The sequence below is a fragment of the Leucoraja erinacea genome, chromosome 7, assembly GCF_028641065.1.
Source record: "Leucoraja erinacea ecotype New England chromosome 7, Leri_hhj_1, whole genome shotgun sequence".
Lineage (NCBI taxonomy): Eukaryota > Metazoa > Chordata > Chondrichthyes > Rajiformes > Rajidae > Leucoraja > Leucoraja erinaceus.
The window spans coordinates 7,207,111-7,231,514 of NC_073383.1; the positions used below are offsets into that span (position 1 = coordinate 7,207,111).

A 24,404-nucleotide genomic window follows, 5' to 3' on the forward strand; every position below is an offset into this window, starting at 1 on the left:
CGTACCATGCTGTAATGCAGTATGTCAGCAGGCTCTCGATGGACGAGCGGTAGAAGGTCAGCAGCAGGTTAGAGTCCAGGTTGTGCTTCCTGAGGACCCTCAGGAAGTGCAGCCACTGCTGAGCCTTCTTGATGACCGCTGTCGTGTTGTCCGTCCAGGAGATGTCAGCAGCGATATGGACGCCGGGTTCCCGTCAGGTGGCAAAAATGTCAGAGGATTATGTGCTGTGTGCGACGGTTGATGGGGTGAAAAGTGAGGATTAGGGGGACCCTGTCCCTGTTGCTACTGAGGGGAGGGCCTAGCAAGAGCGGAGGTGCTGAATACTGAGGAGACGTGTGAGGGCCTTCTCTATGATGGGGGAACCCCCGTTCTCTAAAGAATGAGGAGTAAGGAGCACCTCAACTTGGGCGCAGATGCAGCGTAGACAGAGGAATTGGGAGCCTGGGAGTCCTTACAAGAGGCAGGGTGGCAAGAAATGTAGTCTACATAGCTGTGGGAGTCAATCGGTTTATTATAGATGTCAGTCAATAATCTATCTCCTGTGATGGAGACGGTGAGATCAAGAAATGGTCGGGAGATGTCGGAGATGGTCCAAGTGAATTTGAATGCAAGATTGCATGGAAATTAATAGTGAAGTTAATGAAGTCCATGAGTTCTGCATGGGTGCTGGAGGGGGCCTCAATGCAGTCGTCAATGTAGCGGAGATAGAGTTTGGGGATCAGGCCAGTGTACGCCTGGAATAGGGATTGTTCAACGCACCTTCAAGCTAGGAAGGTGGAAATCTCAGAGCTTGAAGTGATATTCATTCAAATTGGTTTCAAGTTTAGGTTTGCTATTTTCTTATTTTAAAAAAACCTAATAGATATCACTTCTAAACGATGGATAAGAACAGGTTGATAGATAACTAGTATTAAATCAAGGAATTGGGAAACAATATTTGATTACCTCAGCTAACCCTCATTAAGCTTTGATTAACAATCAGATTTGATATGTGGTAATAAAGTTACAGGTAGTGTAGTATGGATGGATGATTTAATGTATTGGTTGAAGCTCTATAGGAGCTGGTTAGGCTGCATTTGGAGTATTGCATGCAGTCTGAGTTGTCTCATAAGCAAAGGAAATAGGCAACGATTCGAGAGGTGGTTTTCGGCCCAAAACGTTGCCTATTTCCTTCGTTCCATAGATGCTGCCGCACCTGCTGAGTTTCTCCAGCACTTTTGTCTACCACAGGAAAGATGTGGATGCTTTGGAGAGGGTGCAGAGGTATCCAGAACACTGCCTTAGCTACATGGAGAGGTTGGATAGACTTGGATTGTTTTCTTTGCAATGTCAGAATTTGATGGGGGACTTGATAGAAGTATATAAAATGATGGGAGACATGGATAGGGTAGACAGAATCTTTTTCCCAGGGTGGAAATGTCTAACACTAGAGGGCAGAGCTTTAAAGTGAGAGGTGGAAAATTTAATGACTTTGTGCAGGGCAAGTTTTTTTTACACTGTGCTGGGGCCTGGAATGCATTGCTGGGGTGGTGCTGTAAGCAGAACCAATAGTAGCATTTAAAAGGCTTTTAGGTAGGCACATGGAAGTGCAGGGAATAGAGGGATATTGGTCATGTTCAGGCAGATGAGATCAGTTTAGCGGGACATCATGTTCAGCACAAACATTGTGGGTTAAAATGGCCCATTCCTGTGCTGTACTGATCAATGTTCTACATTCTGTCTGTGGTGCGGATTTATAATTAATTGGGATATGGTGAATTAGGATAAAGGGAGTAAATTCGAGATTGATAAAATGAAGATGGCTGCCCTATATGGGTGCTGTTTCACGTGTCCTTAAATCAAAAAACTTCATGGTCAACTAATTATTTCTTGCAGTTCACACCAGGATATGTCAGCAAAATTGGTTGCCCATTAAATTATTGTTGAGGTCCTATAAATAGCAGAGAAAGTATGTCAGCGTGTACAAAGCCATATGGAACATTAGATGGTGGCTCATTACACTGAAGGAAATATGATGTTCTTCCAAATATCCTCTGAAGAATTGAAAAATAATCAGTTGTTTTTGGTGTTTGTCCAATGTAGGAATTGTTTTTAAGTAATGCCAATCAAACATGGTACACTTAGTGGAGTCTTTTATGACCCCAAGCATCTTGCTTTACAGCCAATGAAGTACATTTGGCACAGAATTACTGTTGTAATCTGCAAAATTAATCTTATAAAAGTGGCATGCAATTTTACACTTGGGGAAACTGCAACAAATAGCAAATGATAATGGCTTTCTTTTTTCAGTGATGTTGACTGAGGACTTAATTATTAACTTGAGCTTTTGAGATCAGGACCCAGCAGTGTACCAAAACAGCACCTTCCAGAGAAGACTGGATTTTGATTTCAGGTCCAAAATGCACTTCACGAGTTGTACCTGGATTGTCTACTTTAAATTTTGTTGATTTTCCTGATTGCAAAAAAATTGCTGTAAGGGATGGGTTCACAAAATTGGTTTGCAATTTCAGATATGTTATAATTTCAATATATAAGTTGAATCACAGTCCCATCTGCACTTGCCCAACTTGTCTGCATTTGGCCCAAATCCCTCTAAACCTTCCCGATCCATGTTCCTATCCAAATGGCTTTTAAATGTTATTATTCTATCTGTCTCAACTACCTCCTCTGACGGCTTGTTCTATATACCTACCACTCTCTGTGTGAAAAATGTTGCTCTTAAGGTTCATATTCAATCTTTCCCGTCTTATGTCCTCCCCAAAGTCCCTAAGAATAGCTGTGGTACTTTTATACTGCTGTTAAGGGCCTGTCCCACTGTACGAGGTTATTCAAGAGTTCTCCCGTGTTTCTCCTGATTCGAACTCGGAGAATTATGGTAATAGCCGCTCGTAGGTACTCTGGGCTCTCGTGGACATTTTTCAACATGTTTCAACAGGTGGATTGAACATGTTGAAAAATCTTTACACGTCTTCACGAGCTTACCGCGTTTCCTGAGTACCTGTCGTTAGTGTTACGAGCCGCTAAGAGACGTCCAGAGCTCCGACGTACCCGCTGCGTACATTCTACGTACATACCACGAGTTTGATTTTTTTTTAAACTCGGGAGAGCTCTTGAATTACCTCATACAGTGGGACAGACCCTTAACTTTTGTGACAAAGGTACAGCGTTGGTAATGTTTGGGAGCATTCAAGGAATTTAAGCCAAAATTGTAATGGAAACAGATTACATTTCAAAATCAGAATGTTGTATGCCTTGTGGGATAACTTGCTGGCGATTCCCATTCTCCCATCTCACCCTTCTGGATACTGGACATTATTGGTCGGGAAAGTGTAGGAAGGAACTGCAGATACACCAAAGATAGACACAAAATGTTGGAGTAACTCGGCGGGACAGGCAGCATCTCTAGATGGATGGAATGGATGACGTTTCAGGTCGAGACCCTTCTTCAGACTGCTTTTATAAAAAAACATTGGGATCCTTTGCAGGTCTGGGTGAGTGAGGCCTGGAGCTGCGGGAGAGTCGGAGCGAGGGCCTGCTGCAGCCAGTGTAGAACGCAGGAGGAGAGGTGTTACAAAAAGGGTGGATTGACTGTCGGTACCCGTAATCTGGGTTCAGTCCGAACTGGGATGTCTGGAACCGGCGTTGGAATCCCCGAGGTAGAAGATGGAGCAGCAGGCAAGCACCGAGATAACACACGTGACTGGTAGTCCGAGTTAAAACGTGGTCGGAGAACAGGAGGATTCACAGAGGGGGAGATGCAAGAGAGGATGTTGCAGAACTCTCGTCGAAGAGAGGAGGAAAACATCTTCAAAGTGGACATACCTTGAGGAGATATCGCAGTGGAGCAGATGAAATGTTAGGAAGGAACTGCAGATGCTGGTCTACACCGAAGATAGACATAAAATGCTGGAGCAACTAAGCGGGACAGGTAGCATTTTCTGGATAGAAGAAATGGGTGACGTTTAGGGTCGAGACCCTTCTTCAGACTGTTCAGCAATCTGAAGAAGGGTCTCGACCCGAAATGTCACCCATTCCTTCTTTTCAGAGATGCCTGTCTGTCCCGCTGAGTTACTCCAGCATTTTGTGTCTATTACTGGTGAGGAAGTTGTGGCTGGTGAGGCCACTTAGCATTGCTGATGTAATTTATGCGTCAACACACTACATACAGCTGCATGTCTTGGGTGAGGCACAGCTTCTCAAATGCACTTCTTAGAAAATTGATCACTTTTCAATTATGTTCCGGATTTGCACTTTGTAGATATGGAAAGACTTTGGTAATTAAGAGTTGAATATTTTGTCGTCGAGTTCTTGACCTCTGATCAGTTGTAGATATTAGAGAATGAATGATGCTGATTCAATAAAGGGCTGGTGAAGGATCACCTCTGTATGTTCATGATGGTGTGGAAATTTGCCTCTTTGCACAAGCCATTTGCTAAATATTTGCCCAAGCTTGAATATTGTCCCTGTGCTGGTGTGTGCAGCAGGAAGAACACACTGTGCCTCCAGCATCAACATTTGGGCAGGTTGGTGGCAATGTTTTTTCTGGCTTGACTTTGAATGATACTGTGAGCTAAATCCTATATCCTCAATCTATACGCCTATTCAAAATCGGGTCTTATTATATGTCTAAAGTTTAATGCCTGTTTACAATGTCTCTATTTGCCAAAACCAAGTTGAACTTCATATTATGTTAGGGGTAGCAAGACAAAGGAGATGGTGATTGTCTTCAGGAAGCAAAGCAGTACACGTACCCCAGTATACATTGACGGCGGCAAAGTAGAGATGTTTGAAAGCTTCAAGTTCCCAGGAGTAAATATAAACATCATCAGCAACTTGTCCTGAACGAGCCATATCGAAGCAATGGCCAAGAAAGCACACCAACATCTTTACTTCCTTAGAAGGCTTCGGAAGTTCCCAACAGCACTCGTAAATTTCTATAAATATGCCGTAGAAAGAATTTTATTGAGATGCATCACATCGTTGTTTGGGAACAGCTTCACCCAGGATCACATGAAATTACAGAGAATTGTGGACGCAGCATAGCCCATCAGGCAAACCAACTTTCCTTCCATTGACTCCATCTACACTTCACGCTGCCTTGGCAAAGCCAGCAACATAATTAGCGACATTTCTCATTCCCTCTTCTCCCCTCTCCCTTCAGGCAAGAGGTGGAGAAGTGTGAAAACGAACATCTCGGATTCAGGGACACTTTCTTCCCAGCTGTTGTAGGGAAACTGAACCATCCTACCACCAACCAGAGAGTGGTCCTGGCCTAACATCTACCTCATTGGCCAGCCTTGAAATAACTTTAATCTATCTTTACTGGACTTTTATCTTGCTGTAAATGTTATTCACTTTATCCTGTATCTGTACACTGTGGACTGCTTGATTTTAATCATATAGTCTTTCTGCTTGCTGGATAGCACGCAACAAAAAAGCTTTTCACTGTACTTTGGTATACCTGACACTAAACCGAACTATTGTTGTTCCATTGCGTTGCTACTATGAGGTGATATTAATGTTCTTATGTGCAGTGTGTGATCTGATGCTGTATTTGCTCCTTTGCTTGTGTAGTTTAACATCTCTGGAATTTATTCTCTCTCCTGCAGTGATCATATGGAGAATGTATGTGGATACTTGATGAAATATACTAACCTTGTCACAGGCTGGCAATATCGGTGAGTTGCTTCAATTAAGCTCAATATCTGGGGTACTTTTATCAATAAAATGTTGTATTGAAGCATATTGCCGTTTCTTCAATGTTGCACCTATTTGTGCCATATGATTACAATAATACGATCAGGCACCCACTATTTTAAAGAAACTTAAAGGACCTATTACAAGTATGAGGTGCAATAGTAATTTAAATAAATAAATAAATAAATAAATAAATGGTATCAGGACCTGGTAACGGGAGGTAAAACAACAAAAACAGACTTGGTTGGTAGTCCCCTTTCTGTGGAGTTTAATGTTATAATAGAGCGATTGTTCCTATTTTCTTTTTCTTTCTTTTCTAGGGTCTATTTTCTCACTTTACTTCCTTCTCTAACTTCTTTTCTAAGGGGCTTTCTTTTCCCAACACTCTTGCACTTCACGACTCTTGCGCACTTTCTTTACTTCTATCTTTTTCTTAAAGCTCAAAAAAAAAAATGAAGCGGTACAAAAAATGTATTAAGATATATGTGTTGTGTAGGTTTGTAATTTACCGTACTTGTAAATTAAAAAAAAAAAAAAAGAAACTTGCCCTGCAGATCATCTTTTAAACTGCCTCTATACCCTCTAGTCCTTTATTTTTCCACCCTGGGGGGGTAAAAAGGTTCTGACGGTTTACTATCAGGTGAGATACAGTCGGTAAAAATCGGGCCCTTCGGTCCACCGAGTTCCTGCTGACCAGCGATCATCCCGTACACTAAAACTATTCTACACACACGAGCCAATTTACAATATTACCAAAGCCAATTAACCTACCAACCTGTACATTTTTGGAGTGTGGGAGGATACCAGAGCATCCTAAGAAAACCCACGTGGTCGCAGGGAGAACGTATAAAGTCCATGCAGACAGCACCTGTAGTCAGGATCAAACCTGGATCTCCGGCGCTGTAAGGCAGCGATGCCACTGCTGCGTCACTGTGCCACCCAGGTCAACCTCAAACATTCCAGAGAAAACAATTATAAAGCTTGTCCACCCATTCGTTTTTAGCTAACACCTTGAATCCATGCAGCATTCTGGTAAACTTCTTCTGCACCTTCTCTCCTTCCTGTAATGGGGCGACTAGAACCGCTCGCAGTGCTCCAAATGCGCCTTGACCAGACCTTTAGAGTTGCAGCATGACTTCCCGACTCTCATGCTCACTGCACCCACATATGAAAGCACGCACATCATATCTCTTCTTTACCACCCTAGTTACTTGTGTTGCCACATTCAGGGAGCTATGGATTTGGTCCCCAAGATCTCTCTATACATCAAAGCTGTTGCAAACCTTGGCAATAACTTTATACTTTTCCCTTGCATTTGACCTCACAAAGTGCAACACTTCTCATTAGGTAGGGTTAAACTCCACATGCCATTCATCCACCCATTTCTGCAGCTGATCTATATCCACAGCATACTTTCACAGTCTGCAACTCTAGTAAATTTGATGTAATCGGCAAATTTACTAACCAACTCACTTACATTTATATCCACGCCATTTATATGAATCATCAACAACCAAACTCAGCACAAAACCCTGCTGAACTTCACTACAGTCAGTCAGATTAGCATCCTTCCACCACAATCCTCTGTCTTCTATGGTTCAACTTGTCTGAGTTAATAGTATTAATCTCAGTTAATTGTGAAGTAACTCTACCTGCCATCTCTTTGCCATTAGACCTGATCTAGATCCCGTTGCAAGCTTGGACAACTTTCTTCACTGTTCACCACTCCACCAAATTTGCTATAGTGTGCAAATTTACCAGTCATGTCCCCTGCATTTTCGTCCCAATTGTTCATGTATATGACCAAACAACAGGTAACCCAGCACTGATTTGTGAGGCGGACCGCAGACCTCGAGTCTGAAAAACATCCGTCCTCTACCACCCTCTGTCTCCTTCTATCAAGTCAATTTAGCATCCTGATGGTTATCTCCCCTGAATCCCATGTGATCTCGCCTACTGCACCAGTCTCCCATGCGAGACCTTGTTGAAGTCCATGTATAGACAAAGTCTGAGCCCTACCCTCATCAATCCTCTTGGTCACCTCTTCAAGAAACTTGCTCAATTTCATGGGGCATAGTTCCCATGCACAAAGTTCTAAACTTAATTCAATAAAATGGGTTGGGCCGACTTGACTTCCATGGCACTGGATTCTGGGACAAATGGTTACCCTCGTATCAGGACAAATGGTGTTTGGGAATACATTACTCAAGGTGGTATGTGCCCACCTGCAGTCTAACTCTTTTCAATGACTGCCCACCAAATGCTTGTTTTGAGTTAATAGTTAATTTGAACACATGTAGACTGTTGAATGGTTAGTACGTAGAAACATACAGCTAAACAACAGGCCCATCAGCCCATTAGGTCTGTGCCGAACATGATGCCAAGACCATCTCTCATCTACTTGCACATAATCCAAATCGCTCCATTTCCTGCATAATTATATGCCTGTCCAAAAGCCTCTATTGCCACTATTGTATCTGTCTCAACCACCAACCCAGACCACATTTTTCACACACTCACCAAGGTATGTGTTTAAAAGATAAACCTGTCTGAACAGCATTAAACTTTGCCCCTCTCGGCTTAAATGTTATGTACGCATCTATAGAAAACAATCCAAGTCTCCACCCTCTCACTACAGCCAATACTCCCTAATCCAGATTCTGCTAAACCACCTTTGCACCTTTTCCAAAGCCTCCACATCCTTCCTGTAACGTGGTTACCAGAACTGCGTGCAATATTCCAAATGTTGCCAAACCAAAGTCCTTTCAAGTTGCCATCCTGACTCTTATAACCATATGTTTAAGAAGGAACTGCAGATACTGGAAAAATCGAAGGTAGACAAGAAATGCTGGAGAAACTCAGTGGGTGAGGCAGCACCTATGGAGAGAAGGAATTGGCGATGTTTTGGATCGAGACCCTTCTTATAACCATATATCGCCCTTACCACTATCTTCTTGTGTTGCTACTTTCAGGGAGCTATGGACTAAGACCCCCAAGAACCCTCCGTTCATCAATGCTGTTGATGGTCACACCTTTAATTGTATATTTTCCCCATTACATTTGTCCTCCCTAAAGTGCAAAATGTTGCACTTGTTCAGATTTAACTCCATCTACAATTTCTCTGCTCATTTCTGAGCTGCACTATATTCCACAGTATACTTTGACAGCCTTCCTCACAGTTGACAACCCCAGCAATCTTGCAGTGAAATATATAAAAAGTGAAAATATTAGTTGAGCCATCTGATGGCCAGAGCCTGCAATTACATTGGTGGTCAAGGTCAAAGTCGCATGTGATGCATTGATGTAGTAGGCTGACTGTTGTGATAGAATCGTGACCATAATCTCCTCATCAGGAAATATGGTTTGTGGACAGGAAGCTTATTTCTTAATTCTTATTTCTTATTCTCAAACATTATTTTTGGTCATCTGCATGCCAAAGTGAGTGTGTGGACAAACTTTAAATACAATATTTCTATACAATTAATTAGGTGAGGATTGAGGATAATTAGGTTATATGACTTTTTAGTTTAGCAAGTGTAGATTAGTGGCTCATGTTATGAGTCATGCTTTTGTAGTTACACCCACTAGCTTATTAGCATCGCGGTCTACAGCACTCCGCAGCCTGAAGTGAACTCTCAAGTGAGAGCTTGTAGTTGTTTATTCTAAATAAACAGTGTATACCTGACATGGTATGAGGTCTTTATTATCACAAGGACTCGAAACCAACAGCAAGGCTTTTTAACTTTTTAGTTTAGCAAAGTGGTGTAGCTTGTAGAGTTGCTGCCTCGACTCCAGTGAACTCTTTCATCCTGACCTCTTGTGCTGAATGTGTGTATTTTGCGCTTGTGATCATTTTTAATCCTGTAACTGCATGGGCTTTCTCCAAGTGTTTCGCTTTCCCCCCCATGTTGCAGACATATGATGGTTAGTAGACTAAATTGCCTGTGTTGGTGAGTGGTAGAATGTGAGGAGATGAGAATGGGATTAGGGTGCTGGATGGTCAATGTGAATTTGGTAGGTTTCGTGGCATGTTTCCACACTGTATGACTTTAAACTATATTTAGTTATCCAATATGCAAATTAATGGAATATCTTTGGACCAGGGGAAGGTGGAGGTCAGGATCAGTTACCATCAAAGGAAGGACAGACGGGGAGAGGTGAAGGAATATGGTGATGCTGATGGGCTGAAGTGTGTTTTATTTCAATGCAACGAGTATTGTGGAGAAGCAGATAAACTTGGAGCCTGGATCGACGCTTGGGACGATAATGTTGTGACCATTGTGGAAACCCCGTTGCAAGGGGACAGGACTGGCAGCCCAGTGTTCCAGGGATTTGATATTTCAGATGTGATCACGAGAGAAGCAAAATAGATTTTTTGGGGGGAGGGGGGTGGAGTTACTCTACTAATCAGTGAGACTGTCTCAGGACATACAGGAAGGTTTGTCTGCTGACGCGATACGAGTAGAGCTTAGAGATAATAAAGGTGCAAGCACTCTGATGTGATTGTACTATAGGCCCCCCAAAGGCAAGCAGGGGACAGAGGAACACATACGTGGACAGATTTCCGATAGATACAAAAGCAACAGGGTTGTCTTCGTGGGTGACTTTAACTACCCCAATATTGACTGGGACTTGCTCAGTGCCAAAGGCATAGACGACGCAGCATTTGTGAAGTGTATCCAAGATAGTATTTCCGGTAACTCCCATTTGGAGGAGAAAGAGTTAATTAGGGACAGTCGGCATGGCGTTCACGGTAATTCGGGTCTTACGAAGTTGATGTAGTTTTTTGAGAAGGTGGTGAAGGTGATCAATGAATGTAGGTTGGTGGATGTGATCTGCATGGGTTTTAGTAAGGCATTTGATATAGTCCCCCATGGTAGCTGATTCAGATCCAGGGGATTAACCAGTGTTCTGCTTTTTATTTGTATGACTGACTCGGCAAATTAAATTCCTCGTATGTTGCAAAACTTACTTGGCTAATAATATTATTTTATTGTATTGTCCTGGTGGTATCAAAACTGGCTTACTGATAGAAGACAGAAGGTCGTGGAAGGACAATATTCAGGCTGGAGGTCTGTGAGCAGTGGAGTTCTGCAAGGATATGTGCTGGGACCAATGCTGTTTGTGTTATATATTAGGCCTTTCTCACGGGGCGACTTGACGCAAGATGTAACCAGAGTGAAGTGGTCGTGGTCTAGCACGATATCACACGATATAACGGGGGGGGTAGATAAAGAGTTCCCACAGTACTCGGCATTTCTGTTATTTGTGCGAGTGACTTGTCCGTCTCCCGAGCTTTCCCGCTAAATCTTGAATGAACATTGTGAACTGTCAAGTGTAATAAAATCATCACGTGGCACAAATGATGTCACTTTTTTTTTCACACACTATAAATATCCTCCCTTGGTTGAATTGGCTCATTTGGAGACATGCCTATACTAAGTAGTTTCGAGTACAGGGTGGTGGTTTTTTTCATTGACGCGCTGTATGCAACAGCCCACTATGTGCATCGAGGACGCTTGCGTGAAGGCAGAAGGGTGAGATTAATTAAAAAGAGGAATTAAGAGGTAGCTGACCACAGGAACACTACTGCATGTTAGCAGAAATGCATAGCAAATAAGCTGACTTTCTAGTGTTGTCCTCTGAAAAGTGCTTCCTATAAGATGTTCGTCCGTAAAACCTGCCATTTAGCACATTGCATTGTCCCTTTTAATGCCCGAGTTTGGGCTTGTTGCGGAGGTTAATTAATATAATGTATTTAAAATAATCTTTTATAGACAAATGTTTGGTGTGATGCACCTTCTCTCAATATGTGCAAGTCGTCTTTTTATATTGTCAAATAGGAATAAAGACTTTGTCTCACATTTACTGTGCTGATTGGCTTATTATATTTTCTACTGAGAGGTGAAACTTTCAAACGTTTAAATTGCTCAACAATTGATGGACCTGAACACTCAAAAATGAAAATAAATGAAAATGTGATTATATCACCTCCCTTCAACTATTTTGTGTTTCAGCATGAGAGGGATTATAACATTAGAGACATTCATCTTGTAGTGATGTGTTAATGAAGAATTGCAGACATCAAGCTGATAGTAAAAAATATATTTATTTAACAATGAGGTAAACAAGCACTGACAATCAAACTGCTGGGGTAAAAGCTTTATCACACTTCAGGCTATCATAAAATGTGGAGCCACCAACAGAAACAAAGTAATGCCCAAGAGGAAAAGACACACATGTTAACATACAGACATTTATAAAGGACTCTAGATGTCACACCAAATGTTGAGTGGCCAACAACTAAAATAAACTAAAACTCAAACGGTTACTTAAACACCACATAAATAATTCTCAACGTCGGAGGGTTAACTGGAGTCATTGAAGTCAGCGAAATAATCTGCCCCTTCTTGAAATGGTGTTTGTGCCCTCTCCGTAAACAAAAGGCAAAGGTGAATTTCTAGCAGGCTGCTGCTCTGTAAACGTCAGTGGTGATGGTGAGTGTCTCTAGAAGGAAATTAAGAAGTATATGTGAACATTTTCTCACGGACCATAAAATTGCGGGACCTTTCATTAAAGTCCCTTTTAAACATTTGAGTTCTTTTCTTGAATCTCATTAAGATAACTCATGAATAAGTTGTTGTCCATATGCGGATGCAAATCTTTAATTTTAATTCAATCCCACAAAACACAATTGTTTACCTGTTCAGCACGAATGGTGTATGTGCTCCCATTGCACGCGGCAATCCATATGTCCTATATGTATACTGTATACAATGAGGTGGGACCTCCTCGATGGACACGTTCCATTGGCGATATTGAGAACACCTTTTTTACTCACCTTCTGTCCCCTCTGTACAGCTTCCGGGTTCACCGTTCGCAGGAGTTCCCACGGTAACCACAAGAGTTATTACGGATATCGCACTGGCCACTACGTTCATAAAATGTTGTAATGCTCAACCACAAGTGTACAAGTCACTCTTGGAGAAATTCAAGCTTGCTTGAATTTTCTCCCGAGTCACCAAGTTACATGATTACCTGCCGTTAGCACCACGGTGGTCCACGAATGTCGTACTGTTATCGCACAAGGTTCCCACGATGTTAAACTCTGGTTACCTCTTGCGTCAAGTCGCCCCGTGAGAAAGGGGTTTAAATGACTTAAACTAAACATAGATGAGTTGTGTCGTAAATTTGCAGATGACACCAAGGTTGCTGGTGTCATGGACTGCGAGGAAAGTTGTCAAAGTATACACTGGGATATAGATCAATGTTTTAATCAATGTTCAATGGTGCTTTATTGTCACAAGTGCGAAGTGCAAATGCACAGTGAATTTATTTTCTTTCAAACAGTCCTGTAGAGTATCATGATACCATCCCCAATTAGCAATTGTACAGAAATAGTTCACTGAGGCCACATGCAAGAGGTGGCATATTTTGACCCCATTTTCGAAGACCAGTCCACGCTCTAGTTGTTATAAATGGTGCCCATTCTAGTCAAGCCCCAGACTGCTGTGGGACTCCAGTCATCATCTTTCTTGGTCGACCAGCAACCAACGTCCTCTTGCATGCCCACCTTCGTTCCCCAGGGGTGCCTCCCACAGCCAACCTCCAGGGCACAGTAGGCCAGACCCATGTATCCTCTCTCTTTGGCTTTGTCCTCCAGGGCTGTGGTCTTTGGGTGACGAGCAGCGGCGCCTCGGCGAACTCCTTCTTCCATGCTATGGTCCGTGGAAGCGGGCTCGTTGGCCTAACTTGCCCACGCCGACCAATATGCCTCATCTACATTTCCCTGCGTTTGGCCCATATCTCTCTAAACCTATCCTATCCATGTATCTAAATAAATGCTTAAATGTTGCGATAGTACCTGCCTCAATTACCTCCTCCGGCAGCTCGTTCCATACACCCATCACTCTTTGTGTAAGAAAAAAAGTTGCCCCTTGGGTTCCTATTAAATCTTTCCCTCCTCATCTTAAACGAATGTTGTCTGGTTTTCGATTCTCCTCTCCGGGCAAAAGACTGCATTTACACGATCTATTCCTCCCATGATTTTGTACACCTCTTTCAGATCACCCTCATCCACCCACCCAGAGCCTGCCCAACCTCTTCTCAGGCCTTCGGTTTCTGGCAACATTCTTGTAAATTGTCCCTCCCTGCACCCTTTCCAGCTTGACAACATCTTTCCTATAACATGATGATCAAAACTGAACACAATACTCTAAATGTGACCTCACCAACGTCTTGTATAACTGTAACATGACCTCGCAACTTCTATTCTCAATGCTCTAACTGATGAAGACCAATGTGCCGAAAGCTTATTTGACCACCCTATAACACCACTTTCAAGGAGCCATTGACTTGTACTCCTAGATACCTTTGCAGAATAACATTCCCCAGAGCCCGACCATTCATTGTGTAGGTCCTGCCCATGTCAGTCACCCCAAAATGAATCTCATCACATTTCTCATAAAATTCCAACCATTCCTCAGCCCATCCGATCAAAATCCTGCTGCAATTTTTGACAACCATCTTCACTACATACAATACCACCCACTTTTGTGTCATCTGCAAACTTGCTAATCATGCCATGTACATTCTCATCCAAATCAATGATATCGATGACAAACAGCAACGGACCTGGCATTGAACCCTGAGGCACACCACTAGTCACAGGCCTCCAGTCCGAGAAGCAACCTGCCACCATCACCCTCGGCTTCCTTCCATGATGCCAATTTTCTATCCATTCAGCTAACTCCTTAGATCCCATGGGATGTCACTTTCCTACCATGTGGACCCGGGGCTTGTGTTTGGCTGTGGTCCGCTGGCTCCACGGCTTCCCCTGTAGGCCATGGCACCCTTTGGGAGCCTTCAGCTGCATGCGGCGCCCTTCTTACAACTACTGCAGCTACAGAAATGGGTGGAGAAATGGCCAAAGGAGTTTAGTTCAAGCGCGTGCGAGGTGTTGCACTGAGAGATTAAATGTAATGGGAAAATATTCAATTAATGCCATGATCCTTTTGGATCAAATGTTAAAGCAAGAAAACTGCCATTGTTTTTCTTCATATTGATTCCTTCTTTTTGCCTCCACCAGGTTCTTTGTTTTAAATCATGAAGCTGGATTTCTAGAATACTTTGTCAATGAGCAGTCCCGAAGTCTGAAGCCAAGGGGCACTTTACAGCTAGCAGGGGCAGTCATCTCACCAAGTGACGAAGACTCTCACACATTTACGGTCAATGCAGCCATTGGAGAACAGTATAAACTGAGAGGTACAGTAATATGGGTGGTGGTCCATTTGATGTAGACTGTTGGTGAGGTGTATATTTGTGTGGTATTGGGCACTGCTGTCAATCATGTGGATTGTGCTCAACAGAATAGTGAGCACGCGTGTGAAGTCACACCTCCACCCATCTCTCTCCCACAGCATCCACTCGGATGTTCCTGCTTTCTTTAGGACTACAGGTGACACGTTGCTGAATTTTGGTGTGGTGGCTCTGAAGCATCATGGTTTAAGCTATAATTTTGAAAAGTATATGCCTCTAAATGAACAATCATTGAATTATCTGGTAACGATCAAAACAATGGGGGAATATGTTTATATAACAATAATTATATACCCTCTCCGAAGACTACGTAAAGCAGGTCTCCCCACTACACACCTACGGACTTTTTATAAGGGGACAATCGAGAGCACATTAACCTGCGGCATCACTTCCTGGTTCGGGAGCTGCAAGGCGTACGAACGGCACCAACTAGACAGGATTGTGAAGACCGCCAGCAGGATTATTGGTGCTCCACTCCCTTTCCTGCTGGACATATACAGGAAGAGATGTATCAGCAGAGCCATCTCCATCATCAAAGACCCCCTACCACCCATCGCATCACATATTCTCCATCCTGCCATCTGGGAAGAGGTACAGGAGCATTAGCTGCAAAACCAGCAGGATGCTCCTCAGCTTCTTCCCACAGGCTATAAGACTGATAAATGGACTTTGCCCACTGCCAAAGTATTGCCAAAGCATCGCGCACCAACCTGGACACGCTGCAGCAGAGCCACTGTCGTGCCGCTGCCGATCGGAACGCCTGTTGATGTTTAGTAGAGAGAGGGTGTTAATTTGTTCATGATATATGTATTTTTATTTCTATTTATTTTTTACTGCACACTGAATGGTCACTGGTTGAGCAACGTTTTTTTGTTTCCTCTGGGTATGTGAGTACTCAGGAAAATGACAATAAAGATATACAATACAATACAATTACCATTGTCATTGATTTTAGATGAATCTTCTCTAGTCCACCAATAAGGGATGGTGAATACTGAATTGAAGGTGTTATATTTGAATCCACGTAGTATACGGAACAAAGTGGATGAGCTAATAGAGTAGTTAGAAATTGCCAGGTACGATGTTACAGAGACGTGGCTGAGAGAGGATCTTAGCTGGGAGCTGAATATCCACGGTTACACGTCTTTTGTTGGCAGTGGGGGTGAGGTAGCTCTTCTGGCAGTGAATGGAGTTCAGTCCTTAGCAAGGGGTGACATTGGTTCAGAAGATGTAGAACCCTTGTGGGTAGAGCTGAGAAACTGCAAGGGTATCAAGATCCTGATGGGAGTTATTTATACTCCAAACAGTAGCCAGGAAGCCGTGTGCAAGTTACATCAGGAGATACAATCGGCATGTAAGAATGACAATGTCATGGTGGTATTGGGGGATTTCAATATACAGGTAGAAAATCTGATTTGTACTGGACCCAAAGAGGGAATTTGTAGAGGGCATACAGCATGGCTCCTTAGAGCAGCTTGTAGTTGAGCCTACCAGGGAAAAGGCAATTCTGGCTTTGGTATTGTGTAATGAACTGGATTTGATTAGGGAGCTTCTGGTATAGGAACCACTAGGATGCAGTGACCATAATATGATAACATTCAATCTGCAATTTGGTTGTAGGAATGTGTAGATAAAACTGTTGAGCAAAGGTGATTACAGAGGGAGAAACTGGCTGAAGTTGATTGGAAAGGAACCCTAGCAGGAATGAGGGTGGAACAGGAATTTCTGGGAGCAATTTGGAAGATTTAAGATCTTTTCATACCAGAAGAAGAAAGATTCTCATGGGAGAATGAGGCGATGGTGGTTGACAAGAGAAGTCAAAGACTGCATAAAACTAAAAGAGTAGGCATATAACATAGCAAAGATTAATGGGAAGCTGGAGGATTAAAAAAAAAAAACAACAGAAAGTAAATAAAAAGGGAATATGGGGAGAAAATATGAAATTCAAAATTAAGCGAGCCAATAATATAAACGTTCAGTGTAGTTTATTGCCACGTGTAACGAGAACAGTGAAAAGCTTTTGGTGCGTGCTAACCTGCCAGCAGAAAGACACCACATGATTACATGAAAGAGGATAACAAGAGTTTCTGCACCAATCTTCACTGTGAAAGACACCAGCTACCTGCCAGAAATTCAAGAGAATCAAGGGATGGAAGTTAGTAGAATGACTACCACGACGGAGTTTCTCCAGCATTTTTTGTCTACTTTCGATTTTTCCAGCATCTGCAGTTCCTTCTTAAACATCACGACAGAGAAGGTGCTTGGGAAGCTGAAAGGTCTGAAGGTGGATAAGTCACCTGGACCGGATGGACTAAACATCAGGGTTCTGAAAGAGGAGATTTTAAAGATTGTGGAGGCATTAGTCGTGATCTTTCAAGGATCACTAAAGTTAGGGGGGGAGAATATTACCCCGCTGTTCAAGAAGGAAGAGTGGAAACTATAGGCCGGTTAGCCTGATTCAGTAGTTGGTAAAATTTTCGAGTTCATTATAATAGACGAGGTATCTGGGTACTTGGAAACACATGATAAATTTGTGGAAGGGAGATATTGCCTGATGAACCTGGTGGAATTCCTCGAGGAAGTAAATAGCACGATAGACAAAGGTGAGTCAGTGGATGTGATTTATTTGGATTTTCAGAAGGCCTCTGATAAAGTGCCGCGCGTGAGGCTGCTAAAGAAGATGGAACCTCATGGTATCAAAGGGCAGATTCTGGCATGGATAGCAGGTTGGCTGGATGGCAGAAGGCAAAGATTGGCAATAAAGGGGGCTTTTTCTGGTTGGCTGCGTGATTAGAGGTGCTCTGCAGGGTTCGGTGCTGGGGCCGCTGCAGTTCACGATGTATATCAATTGATTTGGATGAGGGAATTGAAGGCTTTGTGGATAAGTTTGCAGATGATACGAAAATAGGTGGAGGGGCAGGGAAGGTAGAGAAAGCAGGGACTCTGCAGAAGGACAGGCAGGTTGGGAGAGTGGGGAAGAGAAGTGGCAGATACAATTCAGGGTAGCAAAGTGTGGAGTCATGCATTATGGTTGCAGGAATAAAGGCATAGACTATTCTGTAAATAGGAATTTAGAAATTGAAGTTGCAAAGGGACATGGGAGTGCTGGTGCAAGGTTTGCAAGTTGAATCGGTAGTAAGGAAGACAAATGTAATGCTAGAATTTATTTCGAGAGGGCTAGAATACAAAAACATAGAAGTAATGCTGAGGCTTCATACGGCACTGGTCAGACTGCATTTGGGGTATTGTGAGCAGTTTTGGGTCCCATTTCTGAGGAAGGATGTGCTGGCGTTGGAGAGGGTCTAGAGGGGGTTTACGAGAATGATCCCAGGAAGGATTATGATGAGCGTTTGAAGGCACTGGCCCTCTACACGCTGGAGGTTCGAAGGATGAGGGGTGACCCCATTGAAACTTACGGGGAATAGTGAAATGCCTGGATAGAGTTGATGTGGAGAGGATGTTTCCACTAGCGGGAGAGTCTAGGACCAGAAGCCATAACCTCAGAATAAAAGGATGTACCTATAGAAAGGAAGTGAGAAGGACTTTCTTTAATCAGAGGATGGTGAATCTGAGGAATCGATTGCCACAGACGGCTGTGGAGATGGATATTTTTACTGTCAACGGATATTTTTAATGTGGAGATTGGCAGATTCTTGATTAGTAAGGATGTCAGGGATTATGGGGCGAAGACGGGAGAATAGGGTTGAGAGGGAAAGATAGATCAGTCATGATTGAATGGCAGAGTAGATTTGATGGGTCGAATGGCATTCTGTTCCTTAAACTTGTGAACAAAATATATTATTTGATGAAACAAACTTGTGAAATGTGAACAGGAATAGGCACCCAGGCAAGGACTACCAAACTAGCCTGCCCAACTTCTTTTTGTAGCTCAGCTCCTCAAGTCCTGCCAACATTCTCCTAAATCTTCTCTGTACACTTGCCAGCTTCATGGTATCTTCCACTAGCAGGATGATCAAAACTGAGCACAATACTCCAAGTGCAGCATAACCAGCATCTTGTACATCTGCAACATGACGTTGCAATGTTTGTACTCAATTCCCTTACTGATGAAGGCCAATGTGCCATAAGCAGCCTTTGCCAACTTCTCTGCCTCTGGCACGACCTTCAGGGATCGATCTCTATTTGTACTCCTAGATCCCTCTGCTCCCCAACACCTCCTCCTACTCTTACAATCTGGCCTACAATCGAGGTTACGTTCCTTTGTTCTGGATTTCCTCTATCGGAGAAATATTTCATCTATATTGTGGTGTCAGGGACAAAGCCGGGTTTGGCAATGACCACACCGACACTCGCTGTAGGATGAACTTGCGTATATATTTTAATTACGTTGGCAAGAAAGTCCAGGGCCATTGGTGGTCATGGGTTTGCCCAGTCTCTCGGCCTCTCTTGAACCAGCGACTGGGGAATACAGGGAGGCGCCCAACTTTCCTCTTTTTTTTTCCCCCTTCCTCTCTCTATCCTGCTTCTTCACTCACTCTCCCATTTCTCCCCTCTGGCTGGAAACCCTAGGTTTTTTAAGGAGTAGGCTGACGAAGTTCAGTTGGGCCAAACCGATGTCAGCTAATTCAACCCAGCCGTCAGCAATGATGCTGAGGATTGGCCTGCCCTGGTCTGTCAGCTAGTGATAAGGATGAGAGTGGCATCGAGGGTGGGGGCGATGTCACATCCATCGCTAGCGGCTGGGTTGAATCAGATACGTTAGAGGGATTTAGATACGCACATAAACATGTAGAGAATGGAGGGATATGGATCATGTCGAAGATTGGAATTAGTTTAATTTTGCATCTTGGTTGACATCTTGGTTGTAATGTTCTCTGTTCTATGTTGAAGCATACGGTGCCCTCCATAATATTTGGGACAAAGACCCATCATTTATTTATTTGCCTCTGTACTCCACAATTTGAGATTTGTAATAGAAAAAATCACATGTGGTTACAGTGCACATTGTCAGATTTTAATTAAGGCCATTTTTACACATTTTGGTTTCACCATGTAGAAATTACAGCAGTGTTTATACATAGTCCCCCCCATTTCTGGACACCATCATGTTTGGGACACAGCATTGTCATGTAAATGAAAGTAGTCATGTTTAGTATTTTGTTGCGTATCCTTAGCACGCAATGACTGCTTGAAGTCTGCGATTCATGGACATCACCAATTGCTGGGTGACTTCTCTGGTGATGCTCTGCCAGGCCTGTATTGCAGCCATCAAGCTTATGCTTGTTTTGGTGGGGAAGTCCCCATCAGTTTTCTCTTCACCGTACAAAAGGCATGCTCAATTGGGTTCACTCAAGAATTGACGATTTTTTAGCTTTGAAAAACTCCATTGTTGCTTTAGCAGTATGTTTGGAATCATTGTCTTGCTGTCGGCCAATGAGTTTTGAGGCATTTGTTTGAACTAGAGCAGGTAGGATGCGTCTATCCACTTCAGAATTCATTATTCTACTACCATCAGCAGTTGTATCATCAATGAAGATAAGTGAGCCAGTTCCTTCAGCAGCCATACATCCCCAGGCCATAACACCCCTACCACTGCGCTTCACAGATGTGGTATGCTTAGGATCTTGGGCAGTTCCTTCTCTCCTACATACTTTGCTCTTAACATCACTCTAATATAAGTTAACCTTCGTCTCATCTGTCCACAAGACCTTTTTCCAGAACTGCGTTTGCTCTTTTAAGTACTTCTTGGCAAACTGTAACCCGGCCATCCTATTTTTGCGGCTAACCAGTGGTTTGCATCTTGAAGTGTAGCCTTTGTATTTCTGTTCATGCAGTCTTCTGCGGACAGTGGTCATTGATAAATCCACACCTGACTCCTGAAGAGTGTTTCTGATCTGTCGGACAGGTGTTTGGGGATTTTTCTTTATTATATTCGAGAATTAGAAACATAGAAAATAGGTGCAGGAGTAGGCCATTCGGCAGCTTCGAGCCTGCACCGCAATTGAATATGATCATGGCTGATCATCCAACTCAGTATCCTGTACCTGCCTTCTCTCCATACCCCCGATCCCTTTAGCCACAAGGGCCACATCTGACTCCCTCTTAAATATAGCCAATGAACTGGCCTCAACTACCTTCTGCGGGAGAGAATTCCAGAGAATCACCACTCTCTGTGTGAAAAAAGTTTTCCTCATCTCGGTCCTAAAAGATTTCCCCCTTATCCTTAAACTGTGACCCCTTGTTCAGGACTTCCCCAACATCGGGAACAATCTTCCTAATCTAGCCTGTCCAACCCCTTAAGAATTTTGTAAGTTTCTATAAGATCCCCCCTCAATTTCCTAAATTCTAGCGAGTATAAGCCGAGTCTATCCAGTCTTTCTTCATATGAATGTCCTGACATCCCAGGAATCAGTCTGGTGAACCTTCTCTGCACTCCCTCTATGGCAATAATGTCCTTCCTCAGAGTTGGAGACCAAAACTGTACACAATACTCCAGGTGTTGTCTCACCAAGACCCTGAATGCTAACATACCATTTGCCTTCTTCACTGCCTGCTGCACTTGCATGCCTACTTTTAATGACTGGTGTACCATGACACCCAGGTCTCGTTGCATCTCCCCCTTTCCTAATCGGCCACCATTCAGATAATAATCTACTTTCCTGTTTTTGCCACCAAAGTGGATAACCTCACATTTATCCACATTATACTGCATCTGCCATGCATTTGCCGACTCACCCAGCCTATCCAAGTCACCTTGCAGCCTCCTACCATCCTCCTCACAGCTAACACTGCCCCGCAGCTTCGTGTCATCCGCAAACTTGGAGATGTTGCATTCAATTCCCTCGTCCAAATCATTAATATATTTCGTAAATAGCTGGGGTCCCAGAACTGAGCCTTGCGGTACCCCACTAGTCACTGCCTGCCATTGTGAGAAGGACCTGTTTACTCCTACTCTTTGCTTCCTGTCTGCCAGCCAGTTCTCTATCCACATCAATACTGAACCCCCAATACCGTGTGCTTCACGTTTGTATACTAATCTCTTATGTGGGACCTTGTCGAAAGCCTTCTGAAAGTCCAGATATAACACATCCATTGGTTCTCTCTTATCCACTCTACTAGTTACATCCTCGAAAAATTCTATAAGATTCGTCAGACATGATTTACCTTTCATAAATCCATGCTGACTTTGTCCAATGATTTCACCACTTTCCAAATGTGCTGCTATCCCATCTTTTCTTCACAGTTCTTGTGTCATCAGCTGTGCAGGTCTTCCTCGGCCTGCCAGTCCCTTTGTGATTAGTAAGCTCCCCAGTGCTCTCTTTCTTCTTAATGATGTTCTAAACTGTTGACTTTGGTAAGCTTAAGTTTTGACTGATGTCTCTAACATTTTTATTCTTGTTTCTCAGTCTCAAAATGGCTTTTTGACTTTCATTGGCACAACTTTGGTCCTCATGTTGATAAACAGCAATAAAAGTTTCCAAAGGTGATGGAAAGACTGGAGGAAAGACTATGTGCTGAGAGCTCTCTTATACCTGCATTAAGGAGGCATTTAAACACACCTGAGCAATTACAAACACCTGTGAAGCCATGTGTCCCAAACATTATGGTGCCCTGAAGGGGACTATGTATAAACACAGCTGTAATTTCTACATGGTAAAACCCAAATGTATAAAAATACCCTTTAATAAAATCTGACAATGTGCGCTTTAACCACATGTGATTTTTCTTTTCTATTACGTATCTCAAATTGTGGAGTACAGAGGCAAATAAATAAATTAGGAGTCTTTGTCCCACACATTATGCAGGGCACTGTCGGTTGTCCTTTTCCGATCCTGAGCTGCACTTGTATTTTATTGCTTTTCTGTACTTGGTTTCTAATGGAGCACATTTTTGGAATGTTATTTGACATTGGGTAGCAAGATAAATGTTACTGAGAAACAATTACTTTTAATTACTCTAAGAAAATATATTTTCCAGCTACTGATGCAAAAGAACGTCAACACTGGGTCAGTAGACTTCAGATTTGTACTCAGCACCATACGGAAGCTATCGGGAAGGTAAGATGAGCTTGTATTGAATCCAGAATTTAATATTTCTATATTTTCTTTATTAACTAACATTTTGTAGCATTTTGTAACACTTTCCAATAAATATCTAGGCACAATTCATTGTGTTATCAAATGGATTAAATGTTTCACTATTTTTGCATATAGTGTACAAATATTGATACTAAAATCAAACCCATTTATTGACACTCGGTAGGTTGCCTTCCATGCCTTGGTGATTCGTATGCATCTGGATTATTAAATGTTGCTTTTGCCTCCATTGCCCTTTTAGCAATACATTCCAGATTCAATCCACCCTCCTAAAAATAATTGTCCTCAGAATCTCTCTGAACCTTTTACCCAGATCTCATGGGAAAGGTTTTGTATTATCTCGCCTTTGTATGCTCGTCACTTCTTTAGCTCTCACCACTCCATTCCGAGGTTTCCACCTGCTTCAAGAAGACCAGTATCATCACGGTACCAAAGAAAAGTAAGGTAGGGTGCCTTAATGACCACTGCGCAGTGGCTCTGACATCCAGGTGCTTCAAGAGTGGTGGTGGTGCCCATTACATCCAGCCTCTCATCATCCTTACCCACACAACAGCTAACAACATAACCATCATCCTGGCCATAAACTCATCTCTGGAATACCTAGACAAAAAGGACTCCTCAGTTAGATTCTTATGTATTGACTATAGCTCCACCCTCAACACCATAATCCCATCTAATCTCAATCCTAAACTCTGGGACCTAGGAATCAGCTTCACACTCTGCCACAGAAGCTTTGACCACAATCAGTGAGGAGAGGTGACACTACCTGGAATATTGTGTGCAGTTTTGCTCCCCTATTTTGAGGAAGGACATTCTTGCTATTGAGAGAGTGCACCATAGGTTCACATGGTTAATTCCCGGAATGGCGGGAGCGTAATGCTGAGAGAATTGAGCGGCTGGGCTTGTATACCGTGGAATTTAGATAGATGTGAGGGGATCTTATTGAAACATATAAGATTATTAACGGTTTGGACATGCTAGAAGCAGGAAACATGTTCCCGATGTTGGGGGAGTCCAGAACCAGGGGCCACAGTTTAAGAATAAGGGGTAAGGCATTTAGAATGGAGATGAGGAAACACTTTTTCACACAGAGAGTTGTGAGTCTGTGGAATTCTCTGCCTCAGAGGGTGGTGGAGGCCGGTACTCTGGATATTTTCAAGAGAGAGCTATAGGGCTCTTAAAGATAATGGATTCAGGGGAGATGGGAAGAAGGCAGGAACAGCCATGATCACAATGAATGGCTGCGCTGGCTCGAAGGGCCGAATGGCCTACTCCACCTATTGTCTATTGTCCTCAATAATTCTCAACGCCGTTTTCAGTTCTCTTTTAGAC

General features: G+C 43.0%; 1 protein-coding gene across 3 annotated transcripts in view; it reads left to right on the forward strand.

The window, feature by feature from the left end:
* The window catches only part of osbpl11 (oxysterol binding protein-like 11), a 97,388-nt gene that overhangs the window by 16,064 nt on the left and 56,920 nt on the right, over positions 1 to 24,404 (forward strand). For all 3 annotated transcript variants that reach the window (XM_055637720.1, XM_055637718.1, XM_055637719.1), the window contains exons 2-4: positions 5,610 to 5,678; positions 14,786 to 14,961; positions 22,954 to 23,033. In XM_055637720.1, coding sequence (XP_055493695.1) covers positions 5,610 to 5,678; positions 14,786 to 14,961; positions 22,954 to 23,033 — 325 coding nt within the window. The remainder of the gene's footprint in view (positions 1 to 5,609; positions 5,679 to 14,785; positions 14,962 to 22,953; positions 23,034 to 24,404) is intronic.